The sequence below is a fragment of the Budorcas taxicolor genome, chromosome 2, assembly GCF_023091745.1.
Source record: "Budorcas taxicolor isolate Tak-1 chromosome 2, Takin1.1, whole genome shotgun sequence".
NCBI classification, from domain to species: Eukaryota; Metazoa; Chordata; class Mammalia; order Artiodactyla; family Bovidae; genus Budorcas; species Budorcas taxicolor.
The window spans coordinates 149,232,925-149,249,525 of record NC_068911.1 but is presented as its reverse complement, the minus strand read 5'-3'; the positions used below and the strand labels follow the sequence as shown (position 1 = coordinate 149,249,525).

Below are 16,601 nucleotides of genomic sequence, written 5' to 3'. Positions count from 1 at the left end.
TACTATTTATTCAACTTATAATTTATGTTACTCCTTGATCTTTGTCTTTTATCATGACAAAGCATTTATTTAATAAAGTTATGCATTCAGTTAGCCTGCCTCAGCTTCCTCCTCTGGCCCAGGGAAGGTAGGCGAAGGGAGAGAGGACAAGGGGAAGAGGAAGGGACCAGTGGAGGAAGGACTAGGGCCTGCGCCCTCCAGAGGGGCCCCCCCGGACCCGCCTTCCCACCTGGCACTCTGGTGCCCCCTTCTCTAGCTCTTCAAAACCTTTTCAGTGAGTACACATAGCACTTAAGAGGGCCAGTGGTCCTGCAGGATCAGCTGCTATTACCACTAGGACTATTACCATTATTACCATTTAAGCTTAGCTCCTGCTGCTAAAGAAAGTCATCTTATTATTTATTTATTGGCTTTGCTGGGTGTTTGTTACAGCACGAAGGCTTTCTCAAGGTTTCTCTAGTGGCGGCACATGGGTTTAGTTGCCTCTGGCATATGGGATCTTAGTTTCTGGACCAAGGATCAAACCCCAGACCCTTGCATCGAAAGACAGATTTTTAACCACTGGACTGCCAAGGGAAGTCCCTAAAGAAAAGTGATCTTAATTGACTCTTAAGCAAGTGATGGGTCTCTTCTCCTCAGGTAGGACTTTAAGGAAGGCATTGCTAGAATGTACCTCACAAGATCTTAACTCCTGGGAACCTCTGGTCGAGGTGAATCCTACCTCCTGCTTCTGCCCAGCTCTCCGCTGCCATTTCCACCCGGCGAAGAGGAACATTATGAAATGGCTAACCCTCCATCGACGTAAAGGGCATGGCTCCTACCGTCCACCCTTCCTTCCTCTGGCCCCTTCTCTCAGGCTCTTCTCCCCATCTGCATGTCCCCTCTTCATCCTCGAGTCCACAGTAGGCACCGCCCTTCGTGTACCCCCCTGACTGCCCCCAACAAGGGTCTCCGTCTGTGGGCACAGTGGGGGAATGAAGCTGGGGGCATCTCCACTCAGCCCAGCCTGGACCTGGTGCCCTGCCCTGTCAGAGTCACATGGCAAGCAGAGTCACTGGTAGTGTCCCTGCCTGGCGAGGGGCTGGCCTGTGGCTGGGCACATGGGCTCCTGAAGCTCTCTCCCCTGAGACCGCTCAAGCCCGTGCACAACCTTGCAGATGTACCGCCGTTCAGCCAGTACCCAGCAGGGACGGGAGAGTTGGAGGGTGGGACAGCGGTGCTGGGAGGGGTGTTGCAGGGGTGCTGATGGGGGTGGGGGGTGCAGAAAGAGCAGCGCGCAGGAAGGCCATGCTGGCCCAAGTGCAGCCACAGGGCACCACCAGCCCCAGCACTGTCTCCTGGCCCCTCCATTGGCAGCTGCTCACCCACATACTGCCTTGGGGTGGGGGGCAGTGACCTAGGATTTTTGGCCCCTTTGTTCCTCCTTCAAGGCTTGTCCCACTGCCCAGACCCACTCCTCCATGCCCCCTACCCCTACAACCCTCACCAACCAACACCCTGTTCACCTCCCCACGTCATTAGGAGATCTGGCTCCAGGCTGCTCTGCCCTTCAACCTGCTCCTCCGGGCACAGTTCATCATTGAGACCCACAGCGCCTTGCTGATCATTCATTCCTCTGGAGGCCTTGTGATCTGGACCCGGCAGGGGCCTGGGGTCTGCTCTGTCCCATATTCACCCTTAGGTGTGGGGGCTGATCGGAGACCACACTCTGTTAGCGAAAGTGAAAGTGGTCGTCCCTTCATTGTGTCCAACTCTTTGAAACCCCATGGACTGTAGCCCGCCAGGCTCCTCTGTCCACGAAATTCTCCAGGCAAGACTACTGGAGTTGGGTTTCCATTCCCTTCTTCAGGGGATCTTCCCGACCCAAGGATCAAACCTGGGTCTCTTGCATTGCAGGCGGTTTCTTTACCGTCTGAGGAATCAGAGAAGCCACACTCTATCCACACTCTATTAGAAATGTTCTCAACTCCAAGGTCCTCCATCCACTGCAGCCACTCTCTGAGCCTGGGTTCTCTCAGGGGTTCCACACGGAAAATCTGAAGATGCTACTTTCCCATTCCAAGCCCAGCTAGCTCTTTCAGTGAGAGAAATGCGGTGAGAGCGCTGCGGTGTCAACGTTTTACTCAGCGGAGAGCAAGAGCCTTTGGCCTCCCACATTCTGTTTCTCGATTCATCAACACTTCCCTGGCTCGGCTTCCTTCCCCCAGGAGCCTGGAGCCCACGGCGCTCCACGGTTAGCATCTACTCGTCTGGTGTCGCCTGCCCTGCAGCCCCTCAGCCCTGGGAAACCTCCCCTTGTCACTCCTGCACAGCCCCACTGAGCCCTGCTGGAGAGAGTCCCAGAGTCACGGGAGCTGACACCATCAAGGGCTCACCAAGCTCCAAAGCCTGCCTGGGGAGTCCCCCACCTCCCCCTCCCATCTACTACACAACTTCGGGCTCTGCCTCACATTGTCGTCTGGCTACCAGGGAAAACCAAGACCCACCTTTGAGTACATCCTGCCTCCCCTTCTCAACCCAAATGGAGTCAGCCACTAAACCAACGTCACGTTCCACCCTTGACATCACTCCGCCTCTGTTTCCAAGGGACGGTCCCCTTCCTTTTCTCTCCCTACCCATCCCCTCCATCAGCCATCCCCTCTCCTGCTGTACTGGCGACAGAGGAGAGGCAGAGAAGGGGACGGACAGGCCGATGGGACTTGCTCATGAACCACATATGAGAATGACGGGAGGGTCAAGGATATTTTCTCCACCCAAAGTCCCCCAGACAATTCAAGTTCAAAGTGCCCTAAACTGAACTCGTACCATAAGCTCATGTACTTTGCCCGTCTGATTTTATACCTTAGAAGCACAAAGTTCAAAACCACAAACAAAATTTGGACTCGCCATCCCCACTCTTGAACTGTTCTCTCTTCATCTCCTTTCTTCTCCTCCTCCCCGTCTCTCTTTGCTCTCAGAGAATGGAATCACCATCCACCCAGCTGCCTCGGCCTGACTCTCCTTAACCTCTGACACCTGATAAGGTCCCAAATCCCAGGAATAAGCCACCTCGTTGACAGCTCTCCGTTGACAGTCTGACTGTTCTCATCACCTCCCCTGCCCGCTTCAGACCATGCTCTCTTCTCACCTGGGTCATTGCAGTTCCTTCCTGCTGGGACCTTCCATCCCCACTCGTGTCCTCCACGCTGGACACTGCAGTCAGAACTCACTTTCTAACGCACAGATCATGACAAACCTACACAGGATATTAAAAAGGAGAGACATCACTTTGCCGACCAAGATCTGTCTAGTCAAAGCTATGGTTATTCCAGCAGTCATGTACGGATGTGAGTTGGACCATAAAGAAAGCTAAGCACCAAAGAATTGATGCTTTTGAACTGTGGTGTTGGAGAAAACTGTCAAGAGTCCCTTTGACTGCAAGGAGATCAAACCAGTCAATCCTAATGGAAATCAACCTTGAGTAGTCACTAAAAAAACTGATGCTGAAGCTGAAGCTCCAATACTTTGGCCACCTGATGCAGAGAGCACTCACTGGAAAAGACCCTGATGCTGGAAAAGATTGAGGGCAGGAGGAGAAGGGGATGACAGAGGATGAGATGGCTGGATGGCATCATTGACTACATGGACATGAGTTTGAGCAAATTCCAGGAGATAGTAAAGAACAGGGAAGCCTGGTGTGCTGCAATCAATGGGGTCACAGAGTCGGACACAATTCAGCAGCTGAACAACAACTAGTCACATTATCCTCTGCCTAAATTCCTTGACTCTTGAGAGCTTTCAGTCCAAAACCCTTTAGGAAGATACCTAGGTCCTTCCTGGTGGGCCCTCCTCACCTTAAACCTCCCATTCCACAGGCAGCCTCAACTTCAAGCAGGTCTCCACGGTCACTGTGTAGCTCACGCTGGTCCCTCTGTGTGAACCCCACCATACACGCATGCACACTCACATACACACACTACTCCTTTCTCCAAATGCCCACTTCCTCCTTATGCCTCTGCTTTCGCGTCTCCCAAGACACAGATGTCCCTCTTAATTTCACCGGGCACACTTCTGTCAGTGGCTGGTTCCCTCCACTAGAATGTCAGCCCCTTCAGGTCAGGGACCATAATCTTTTCCTTCTTTATATTGTAAAACCCTAACACTGAACCCAGGATGCAGTACAACGGCATGTGTGTGTGTGTCAGTCGCTCAGTTGTGTCCAACTCTTTGCAACCCCATGGCCTGTCCGTGGGATTCTCCAGGCAAGAATACTGGAGTGAATTACCATTGCCTCCTCTAGGGGGTTTTCCTGATCCAGGGACTGAACCTGCATCTACTACACTGCAGACAGATTCTTTACCATCTGAGCTACCAGGGACGCCTACAACTGCATGTAGGTAGCACTTATTATATGACAGAAATGATTTTATATTCTCAAAGCAATTCTTTGAGAGAAATTATCTCAATATTTAAAGATGAAACAAATGAGGTTCAGAAGTTAGAAATGTGTCCAAAGTCACCTAAGTCAAGGAATTCCCTGGCAGTCCAGTGGTCAGGACTGCACTTTTATTGCCAAAGGCCGAGGTTCAATCCCTGCTCAGGAAACTAGATCCCACAAGTTACATGGCACAGCAAAAAAAAAAAAAAAAAAAAGTTCACATACGCTTAAGTAGGTACAGCCCAAATTCCAAGACTGCCTTATCTCCAAACTCATGCTCTCAACTACCCCATCACACGGAGCTAGTATTCCAGACACACCTGACAGATAGATGAGGTCACTACAGCAGTGATTCTCCAAATTCAGAGGGCATGGGAACAGGCAGTCCAGGATAGATTCCACAGATCGCAAGTTTAACAAGCATCCCCAGCTGACTCAGCCTGGACTCCTGGGACCAACCCTTATGCAAATAACTCTTTGCTGCTGCTGCTGCTGCTGCTGCTAAGTCGCTTCAGTCGTGTCTGACTCTCTGCGACCCCATAGACGGCAGCCCACCAGGCTCCCCTGTCCCTGGGATTCTCCAGGCAAGAGTACTGGAGTGGGGTGCCATTGCCTTCTCCCAAATGACTTTGAGACCATGCAAACTCAGATGCAGGTCCCTATATTGCCACACGGTGGCAGTATAGCCACAGTGTTCATCAACTTCCCGTCTTAAAACTAAAATTGGAAGAGGCAGTTAATCCCAGGTGAGCCATCAGCTTGACATCTCTGATCAGCAGAGATCGCTGCCCAGCCAACCATCTTCCCGCGTGGGTGCAATTAAGCTTTCCCTCTGAAAAGGTTTCTAGGTCACACTGTACATCAGTCAGTGTGTTTCCTGTAGCAAGAGTCATAGCAGAAGGGTGCTCACACACCCGTAAAAATCCACCTCTTCAGAGGGTTTAGGGTACAAGGAGGCTGTGGGCAAGTGACATGAAAATAGGCAAAGAGACTGTGGCATCCTCAGGAGAACTCTGCAAAAAACATTGCAGAAAGGATCCAAGCAAGTTAGCAACCTTGGGGCACGTGGGCTATTGTGGGGGCTGGCATGAGACTGACCCAGCAATGGCCCCATCCTAACCCCTGTCATTTGGTACTCATATAGCTTCCAGAGCACAACCACATCTGTTGTCTCACATTGATACCACGCTGTTGTCAACTGGGTGACATTAAGTATCAACCCTGTTGAGGCTGAAATCATCCCCATTAGACATCCCCATTAGGTGAGGAAAACTGAGGCTCATCCCCATTAGCTGAGAAAACTGAGGCTCAGAGAAGGTGAGTAAAGTTCAGTTCAGCTCAGTTCAGTCACTCAGTCATGTCCGACTCTTTGCAACCCTATGAATTGCAGCACACCAGGCCTCCCTGTCCATCACCAATTCCTGGAGTTCACCCAAACTCTTGTTCATCGAGTCAGTGATGCCATCCAACCATCTCATCCTCTGTCGTCCCCTTCTCTTCTTGCCCCCAATCCCTCCCAGCATCAGAGTCTTTTCCAATGAGTCAACTCTTCGCGTGAGGTGGCCAAAGTATTGGAGTTTCAGCTTTAGCATCAGTCCTTCCAAAGAACACCCAGGACTGATCTCCTTTAGAATGGATTGTTTGCATCTTCTTGCAGTCCAAGGGACTCTCAAGAGTCTTCTCCAACACCACAGTTCAGAAGCATCAATTCTTCAGCAGAGGAACCAGAGATCAAATTGCCAACATCTGCTGGATCATCGAAAAAGCAAGAGTTCCAGAAAAACATCTATTTCTGCTTTATTGACTATGCCAAAGCCTTTGACTGTGTGGATCACAATAAACTGTGGAAAATTCTGAGATGGGAATACCAGACCACCTGACCTGCCTCTTGAGAAACCTATATGCAGGTCAGGAAGCAACAGTTAGAACTGGACATGGAACAACAGACTGGTTCCAAATAGGAAAAGGAGTACATCAAGGCTGTATATTGTCACCCTGATTATTTAACTTATATGCAGAGTACATCATGAGAAATGCTGGGCTGGAAGAAGCACACACTGGAATCAAGATTGCCAGGAGAAATATCAATAACCTTAGATATGCAGATGACACCACCCTTATGGCAGAAAATGAAGAGGAACTAAAAAGCCTCTTGATCAAAGTGAAAGAAGAGAGTGAAAAAGTTGGCTTAAAGCTCAACATTCTGAAAACGAAGATCATGGCATCTGGTCCCATCACTTCAGGGGAAATAGATGGGGAAACAGTGGAAACAGTGTCAGACTTTCTTTTAGGGGGCTCCAAAATCACTGCAGATGGTGACTGCAGCCATGAAATTAAAAGACGCTTACTCCTTGGAAGGAAAGTTATGACCAACCTAGACAGCATATTGAAAAGCAGAGACATTACTTTGCCAACAAAGGTCCGTCTAGTCAAGGCCATGGTTTTTCCAGTGGTGATGTATGGATGTGAAAGTTGGACTGTGAAGAAAGCTGAGCACCAAAGAATTGATGCTTTTGAACTGTGGTTGAGTAATGTAGCTCTGGGCAAACGAATAGTAAGTGGTGGGACAGAATTCAAACCCAGGTGTCTCAATTTCAGCTGGAAAGTACTAGAACCTTAATTTAATTACATTAATGAATTAAAACACCTTGCCTGTTTTTTGATGGCAGGGCACAGCCCCAGGATGAGAAATTTTTTAGTGCCTCAGTCGATTCAAATATTAGTCAAGTTGAAAACTGCCAGGGTAGCAGCCACCGGCTGCCAACGACAGCTGAGGGGATCAGAGGATAGGGGGCGCACCCCTTGGGGAGGGGCTGGTGACCCACAGGGCACAGATCCAACCAGTGCCCAAAGCCCTGTAGACTCTCCAGGACAACCTCCCTGCTTCCGCCCACAGAGGGCAGTATAACTCAGGGCTGAGCAGCAAACCCACCTAGGAGTCAGGGGACCCGGTCCCAGGCAGTCCAGATTAGGCATCTCTGGGGGCCTTTTTCCTTATCTGTGAAGTGAAGCTAACAACAGCACCTTATTTGTGGGTTCCTGAGGACTAAATGAGCTTTAATGTACTTCCGGGACAGCCAGCCACTCGCCGGTACAGCCCAGAGGCGCTGGCTGGGAATCTGCCTGCTTTGGGGGACCTGCTTTTTTTCTTCTCCAAGTGAAGCTCGTCTCACCCCCAGGCCTGGCCCCAGGTGTCCTTCTGCCTCTCCTTCCTGAGTTGCCAGGTGGCTGACCAGGAGGGTGGTGGCCCAGGCATGGCTGCCTCTGGTCCCCTCCTCCACATGGGAAGGGGTACAATGTCACAGAAGGGCGCTGCGGAAAGTGAGGCCGTGTGAATAGTGGGCCTGAAAGCACCAAGCACCACTTCCCCGTGGCCTCCTGCAAAGTGGAGTTGTTGTTTAGCCACTAAGCTGTGCCCGACTCTTTGAGATCCCATGGACTGCAGCCCACCAGGCTCCTCTGTCCATGGGATTCTCCAAGGCAAGAGCACTGGAGTGGGTTGCCGTTTCCTTTTCCAGGGGTTCTTCCCAACCCAGGGATCGAACCTGCATCACCTGCATTGGCAGGCAGAGTCTTTACCGCTGAGCCACCAGGGAAGCTGGCCAAGTGGGGAGCCCCCTGGAATTGGCCGGGGCTGGAGATACCAACAGAACCAAGCGGGCAGAATTCTGCTTCAGAAATAGGGCCTGTGTCTGTGCCCTTTCCCTGGTCCCTCAGCTTCAGCCAAGACATGCTTGCTATTCTGGAGCCAGACAGCTCCTTGGGCCCCTCAGCAAGCAGGTCTGAGACTCCAAGTCACAACAGACCCACTAACTTCCCTTCGGGGTGATTACATGTCTCCCGTGGGGTAACAGAGCTCTCCTTAATTTGGGGGGCCAGAGGACCCCAATTCCAATTTCTGGGATCCCTTTCTTCCTCTGCAGTGTCATCTCAATGTGAGATGGAAGAAGAGACACTGGGGTCCACCCCTCCTCCCCCAGAGCCCACCCAGGGGCAGGGGAGGTTGGCCAGACTCCTAGGGCTGTGCTGGGGGGCTCCACCTGGATTCATGACTTCCTCCGCCCCATCCATCTCATTTCTGTTATGAACCTAAGGCTGGCCTGCCCAGCTTGCCCAGCAGTCGGGGCAAAGCTGGAGGGAAGGAAGCTGGCAAGCCTCAGAACCTCTTTTGGACCGGGGGCGGGGGAGCAAAGACTCAGGCAAAAGACACACAAGCTTTATTTTTCCTTCCTTTAATCTTAAGCAAAAGAGACACAGGGGTTCAAAAATAAAAATTTCTTTTTTTCCCTCTCCCAAACATTTACCCCAGCTCCGCCACTGCAACCATCCCCTTCCTGCCCAGCAGGGCCTCGAGCAGGGAGGGTGCAGGCATCTCCAGCTGGGGAGGGGGAAGGTGGGGGTGGGGTGGGGTGTGCCGAGCTCGGTGCCGGTCTCTTTCCAAATATAAATACACATGTCAGAACTCCTGGAAGCTCTGCCCCGCCACCCATCACGCATGCGCTCTGCATGCTGGGCCCCGCTCCGGAGAGGGGTGGAGGTGGGGGGTTCCGGGCACCGGCTGGCTGTGGTTTACTGCATCCGCTGGGTGTGCACCCCTCGAGCCCCCTGCTGCTCGTTGTAGAAGAGATGACACTCGGGGTCCCCCCGGATGGTGGGGGCTCCCTGGATCAGCTTCCCGGTGTTGGGGTTCACACACCAGCACTCCCCACGCTGCCCGTTCAGAGACATCTTGCACTGAGGAGAGAGGACATAAAGGACACCCCGATAAAAACGAGGGGGTCTCACTGACATGCAGACTCCTGTTCCAAGGTCTGGGTGTGCCTGCCAATTCCGCACAGTCATTCAAGCTCCAGTGTGGCGCGTGATGCTGGCCCAGGAACTGCGCTCTGGTTATTAGCAACGCTGCTGGGGGGGGCTTCAATAGAATGGCTTGGCCCCCACATGTGCGGAGGTCCCATCCAGCAGACGACCCAGTGTACGGGATGGATGGATGTACACTCGTAAGGGGAGGTCAGGAATGCACTTAACGGTAAAAGGTCCCGCTCTATGCTGGGCGTGGTGTAAGCAATCTATGCTGCTTGCTTACAGTTCCTATCTAACATACATTCATTTAATCCCCACAATCACCTTGCAGATTAGGTACCAATGTTTTACCACTTTATAGATGGTCAGAAGGCCAGTGTCACAGAGCTAGTGAGAGCCACAGCTGAACACCAACCCAGGCATTCCCCTCCCAGGGTGCCTGCTCTTACCCATGAGCCAATTCCTCTCGAAAATCCCGCTTATCCATAAGATTTGGAAGAAAAGAATGCTATTGCTTCTTTGGCGCTCCAAAGCAGCTGGCTTACATTTAGAGGGCAAGTGTGCGAACTAATAGCTTTTAACGGCAGACTGATATTTCAAGGGACAAGATGCCTCGGCTAAGAAGATGGGTAAGTGAGATCCCCTAGGGGGTCAGCAGAGCCCCATACCCCATCTTCTGGCTCCACACACCCACCTTTCCCTTCAGTGTTTTTATTTGGTTGTGCCAGGTCTCAGGTGCAGCCTGTGGGATCTAGTTCACTAATCAGGGATTGAACCTGGGCCCCCTGCACTGGGAGCACGGTCTTAGCCACTGAACCACCAGGCGAGTTCCCACACAGCCAGCTTTTAAGTCAGCTCCAATACCCACTAGGATCCCCAGGGGAGCCTCTGAAAAGCCAGTGCCCAGAAAGCACCCCAGATTCACAGAATATGGATGTCTGGGGGTGGGGCCCAGGCATTCATACTGTTTAAAGCTCCCTAGAGAAGCCCGTTGTGCACTTGGGCTCAGATCCTCCACTGGAAAACAGAATGGCTGGTGGAGCCCACACTCTCTCAATCCTGCCTTACGTGAAATGCACACGGCCCTTGTCTCCCTACACAAGGGATGAGCTTGAGGAAGTGGGCAGTGGGGTAGGTTAAAAGGACAACCCACCAAGATAAAACAACTGGTAACAATCACCACTATAAACTCTATGTGGTTAGGTAAATACACATAGATCATTAAAAGGCATATGAACAGAGTGGAAGCAGGGAGGAAAAAGGGTTCTTTTCTTTTAAAAACTTAAACTTTCTTAATTTTCTCTACTATACTCATGTTGTTGTTAACTGTTTAGTCGCTAAGTCATGTCTGACCCTTTTGACCCCATAGGACTACACCATCAGGCTCCTCTGTCCATGGGATTTCCCAGGCAAGAATACCAGAGTGGGTTGCCATTTCCTTCTCCTGGGGACTTTCCCAACCCAGGAATCGAACCCGAGTGTCCTGCGCTGGCAGGCAGATTCTTCACTGCTGAGCCTCTGATGGAAACCCTCTCCTATTACCTTTTTTAGTACTATTTCAAGTGGTGTTTCTCCATTCCTTGAGATACTGGAAAACCAGAGAGGCTACCTGGTTTTGAATGGTTCAAGTCAGTGATTCTGGAAGTGAGGTCCAGGGACCATCAGCATCCCTGAGAGCTGGTTAGACATGCAAACTCTCGGACCCCACTTAACCTTCTGAATGGCAATCTCTTGCAGCCGGGTCCCCAGAATCACCAGCACGTGATTCTAATGCTCAGTAAAAGTCAAGAGGCACCGTTATGAGGCCCTATCTCTTCTCCAAGAGGCTCCCTCTCATGCTAACCGCTGCTGGCAGGTAGTGGGGGAATCGAAGTCAGCCTTGGAAGGGACTGAAGCCAACAAGCCCCGCCCCCGCCCTCCCTGGCCTGGCAGCTGGCATCCCTGCCCTCCTCCTCACAGAAGACTGGTCTTGGACTCAGCGCTGAGACCTCAGGGGCTTACTAGCGGCATGCGGGGCAGCAACAAGGCACACACAGGCCAGGGACACCCTCACTCACCTGTTTGAGGTTGTACAGGCCATGCTTGTCACAGTTGGGGATGTGTAGGGAATAGAGGTGCTCCAGGGGACCCCGCTCATCCGGAAGGCGCATGGTGGAGATCCGTTCCAGGACCTGGTCCAATTCCTGCTGGCAGGGGGTCTGCAGGCATAGGCACACGGAGAGGACACTTAGAGAACGGGTTCATGCGACGCCAGCCCCGGCACAGCTTCCGAAAGAAGCGCGTGTGCAGAATGCCACTTTCCCACAGCCACACAGCAAGCTGGTGGAACCAGGAACTTCTGACACCCAGCCCAGCAAGCTCATTGCCTTACCACCAGGCCCCGCCCCACTCCAAGAGAAAGTCACCCTGCAGGTGAGTCTTCCCTCCTCTCCTCCATTCTTTTCAGGGATCAAAATGGGATCTACTTGCAAACACTGAATTCAAGGATCTCTACTCCATCCAGTGGCCCAACCATCATTCCCTTTCATAAACCCATCCAAGGGCCAAGACAGCAGAGCTGAGCTGGAAAGAGGAAGAGGGGTGGCTCAGTGAGGGTAGTGTACTGCAACAAGAGTGGGCAAGTTCAAGCAGTAGTGGTGATGATGTAGTTGCTAAGTTGTGTCTGACTCTTTCGATTCCATGGACTGTAGCCTTTTCTGGGGGAGCCTATATCTCAAAGCCAGGCAGTGCTTCCGCAGTAGCTCAGCAGTAAAGAATCTGCCTGCCAATGCAGGAGATGCAGGTCACTTCCTGGTCAGGGAAGATCCCCTGGAGGAGGAAATGGCAACCCACTCCAGTATTCTTGCCTGGAGAATCCCATGGACAGAGCAGCGTGGCGGGCTACAGTCCATGGGGTCACAAGAGTCAGACACATCTTAGCAACTAAACAACAGCAATGAAGCCGAGCAGAAATGTGGAGGCTTTAGAAGGGAGGGACCTCAAGAATCCATATGTCCAGCCCATTTCACAGCCAAAGATGCTGAGGCCCTCGAAAAAATACTGATGTGCTTGAAAAAACACTGAATGTTAGCAACGGAATCAGAAAGTACTTTGCCTGCAGGCACACAGGACATGGATCTCACAGCAGTGCTCCTGACCCCTCCTGCTGGGACACTCCCTTTGACCGTCCTCCCACCCCTCCAGCCAGACCCGACCCTCTCTGACCCTGGCAGGTGGCGGCCGCAGCTTCTTGGGCTCCTCCAGGCCAAGGTGATGTTTGCCACCCTTGCCCATCTGCCGGTGCTGCTCCGTGACCTTCTCCCGGAACACGGCCAGCTCCTTCATGCCGGACTTGAGGGGCTTCCGACCGGCACCACCTCCACCTCCCATCAAGTTCACGTTCCCGTCCACGTGGTTCTCGACCAGGCCTCCCTCAGAGTGCTCCTCGCCATTGTCTGCAGAGAGAGAGGACGAGACTGAGGGCTGCAGGTCTGGTTTCCCCAGATGCGGGCCCTCCAGGGACTGGCTGAACCCCTGACAGTGACAAGAAAGGGGATGACCAACGTCTAAGTAACAGCACTAAGCAAGATGCATGGATGATCAATTTCAGTTTCACAGCCACTAGGAGTACCAACATCCCCCAACTTCTACAGACGGAGAAGCTGAGGCTCACGCAGGTCAGCTTCTTGATCAAGATCACAATCCAGGATGTGAACGCAGACTCTGACTCCAGAAAGGAGCCTGGGCCACCTACTCTGCTCTGTCCATATCCCAGGAGGCCAGGCAGGGTTGGAGAATTGAGTGGGCAAGGCCCTCACAGGGAACGGGATTAAAGCCATCAACTCTTCCCTAGAAACACCTCTCAGATTCACCCACCACTAACCTCCCCTGTTTAAAGTCTTCATCATTTATGGTCTGAAAAGGCGCGGATTGGATGAGTTTTTGAAATTCAAGCCACAGAGAGCACGGGGCTGTGCAGTGTGTGGTGGTTAGTGCAATGGAGAGTCAGGTCGCCAGCAGAACTCAGCGTCCAACGCCACCTCCGCCGTCATTCTTCATCAGCCCGCCTGCCCCCCTCTGTGCTGCCCGCACGGACACTCCGCTCCTTCAGCGCGACCCAGGGTCCCTGACTTGTCTCTCGGTCTGTCTATGCCTGCTGGCCCGCTCCCCCCAACAGGGCTTCCCTGGTGGCTCAGATGGTAAAGAATCTGGCTGCAATGCAGGGGGACCTGGGGTTCAATCCCTGGGTGGGGAAGATCCCCTGGAAAAGGGAATGGCAGTATTCTTGCCTGGAGAACCCCATGGACAGAGGAGCTTGGCAGGCTATAGTCCATGGGGTCACAAAGGGTCGGACACAACTGAGCGACTACCACTTTTAACCCATGACATCGAGAGCTCCCAGACAGCAACAAGGACCACGCTGTAGTTTCATCTTATTGCAGGGCGTGTAGCCTCATATCCAAATGACTCTCCAAGGTCCACCCATTAAGTTTTTGAACTTTCTTAGACCCCCAGCCAGTCAGCCACAGGGAACAGCTCCTACCACGTGCACAGCTCATGTGGCATGCCCCACACCCCCGCCGTCTCACGTAGGCTTAGGTGTGTCCAGCCAGGGAACAGTGAATGGTCTGGAAGGGTCCTGACCAGGAGACCATTTCCGGAGAGCTCTAGGCAGGCCAGGTTGCACACAGCCCCTAACAGACACAGCAGGGGCCTCAGGGCCTCCGACAGCACTGCAGCCCCCTGCAGGCCCAGGGAACACTCAGGGCTATCTCCAAACAAACCGTGCACATTTTCTCTTCCCCTTTAGTGCACCTCCAAAAACCTACAGTCTGGATAACAAACCCAAATGTCTTTTACGATAAATACTTCTACGCAAGAATTTCAAGCAAGGCGCTTAGTACGCAGTTAACTCAGGCACAGCGTGGTGGGCTGAGGGTCGCTGTCCCAGGTAGTGCTGTATGGAGGAAGAAGCTGACCCTTACCTGTCAAAGGAGGGCCGCGATAACCTCTCTGGGTTGTTGTGAGCTTTGGTGTTCACTCCCTCGTCAGCTAAGGGGTGGGACCCTCCTCCGTGCCTTGGGGAGCCAGTACCTACATCCTCAGAGCATCTCCTTCCAGCAGACTCCAGGGGAGCAGGCACCAGTAGGGTCCCCACAAACAGAGGAGTTCAACAAAGGTTGAGTTCCATCCTTTCCCTTCACACTGGACCTGTTGCCTGTGTGTCAGGTCTCACTAGCCAGAGGAGAGGATTCCTTTAGAACCTGATACATTTTTTCCAGACTGGTGAGCACTGGTTAGGAGGGCAGACTCGGGCTAAATCCCAGCTCTACCATTTTTTATACCAGCCTGTATTTCTCCTGCATATATATGCACTCTGTGCCTCTGTTTCCTTAACTGCAAATTGTTGGATAATAATAGTTCCTACTTCACAGAACAGTTGAGTGTATGTTAAAGGGAAAGCTGTTGAGATACAGGCGGGCGCAGAAACTACGTCCTGTTGGTGATGATTACTTTGATGATGAGGAAAATGGTAATAGTGATGATGGGATGCTGATGACATCTGCCTCAGTGATCCGCTACGCTGGCCATGCAGAACTTGACCCAGAAACAGGAAGCAGAGGAAGATAAGTTTCACAAGCCTCAGAACAGCGGTCACCACGTCCAAGCATTGTAAAGCTGTGATGCTTTCCCAACAAGACAGGGAAAGTCAATGCATGAAGAACCCTGATGGTTCACAGGAGCACTGCTCGAGTAAGCCTGGTTTCTGCATGTTTGGTTTCCAAGGCCAGCACAGAATAAAATCAACAAAATTAAAAGGAATAAGAAGGCAGGCATGTTGTCGGTACAAGAAGTACCAAATGGCAGAGAGGATAGAGAACAGGTAAAAAAAAACAGACAGAAGAACCCTGGGGATGTTCAGTGCCCCACAAACAACTCCACAGCCACTGATGACCCCTGAAAACGTCCACGTTGTGTGGCCCAAAATAAGACTCATGTTGATAATATGACCTTGAGTGTGTTTTAGTTGCTCAGTCGAGTCTGACTCTCTGTGACCCCATGGACCCCAGACTCCTCTGTCCGTGGAGTTCTCCAGGCAAGAATACTGGAGCAGGTTGTCATGCCCTCGGGGCATGCAAAAAGGGAAGGGGTAAACAAGTCAAATATTCAGTATTTTAAAAAAAAAAAGAAAGTTCTATTCAAAATTGTTAAACTTAGGAAAATAAAAATTGAAGTCTTTAAATGAGAAAGCCTTCTGAAACCCAGAAAATGTTTCTCCAGAATGGCTATTTCCCCAGAGGCTCCGGGTAGCCCAAATTTTATCATAAATAGCCAAATGCAGGTGACTTCCTATTCCAGAAACCCCAGCACCACCCGCAAAAGAACTCGGGCCTGAAGCATCTGACACCAAGTCAGGTGGGAGTCCAGATCCACCACGGTCTACATCAACCTGCCCCAGACGCTCCTCACCCTGCGCCACTCCCCTTTCTGTCCTTGAAGCCCAAACAGCAGAAACCCAGAGGCCCTAAGAGAAGGCGCTCCTGGTTCCCCAGCTCAGCTACCGGCCACGTTCCCCTGAATGGGGGGCTGGCTACAGCTTTCCTCTGGGAGTGTTCAGGCAGCTGAGGCCAACCACAAAGAAGATAAGATCCCCCCCTACCCCACCTCAGATATCAGAGGTGGAGGGCAGCAGGTTGCAGGGAAAGCTTGAGAGAGTCTGAGATAAACCCAGCAAAAAAACAGGATGGTCTGATTCAGGAAACCCTCCATCTTCTTCACGTTAACCTCAACGCATGCGGCAGATGTTGGCACAAGTGGAGGAGAAGACTCAACCCCAGCCTCACCGCCAGTTCTGCCATTTCCGTTTCTACAGGCTTCTTTGCCCCTGGACCTGTGGGGCAATTTCAGGCTCTCTGCCCCCATCCCTGCTGGCACGGCCCAGGGAACACAGGAGGAAAACAGCAAGATGATTACAAAAGTCCTGCTTCCGTGCAGGAACCACGCAGGACCCCATGGGAAAGACAATGCAGGAACCTGCGGATCGCCCTCGCCTAGCCCTGGTTCACCCTGGGCACGACCCTGACCTCACCATGCCCTGCCCAGCCAGCTTCCTGCCCCAGCGTGGCAGAATTTCTGGAGACCTCAACACCACTTCCAGCATTCCAGACCATGCATTCCGCTGACCAGGGAACTAGACAAGGGCTCTGGGAATCTCCCACCATTTCTGGACCCATCCGCTCTGCTGTCTGAAGCTGTGACTCTCAGAAGCTCACTTGGCTCCTCTCTTTTTATGGGAAGCCACCCCAAGGCTTAGACGAACACAGCCTGTCTCCCCTGTGGCCGTAACCACACCACCTTGGGTTGGAAGAGGGCAGGTCAGCTTGCGTGTGTAGTCCTCTCG

The 16,601-nt window shown here is 52.2% G+C and overlaps 1 protein-coding gene across 1 annotated transcript in view; it reads right to left on the bottom strand.

The window, feature by feature from the left end:
* Window positions 1–8,827: 8,827 nt before the first annotated feature.
* IGFBP2 (insulin like growth factor binding protein 2) overlaps window positions 8,828–16,601 on the bottom strand; it is a 29,244-nt gene continuing 21,470 nt past the window's right edge. The window contains exons 2-4 of the mRNA XM_052636019.1: window positions 12,425–12,654; window positions 11,278–11,418; window positions 8,828–9,151 (exon numbers count right to left, since the gene is read on the bottom strand). Coding sequence (XP_052491979.1) covers window positions 8,987–9,151; window positions 11,278–11,418; window positions 12,425–12,654 — 536 coding nt within the window. The 3' untranslated portion in view covers window positions 8,828–8,986. The remainder of the gene's footprint in view (window positions 9,152–11,277; window positions 11,419–12,424; window positions 12,655–16,601) is intronic.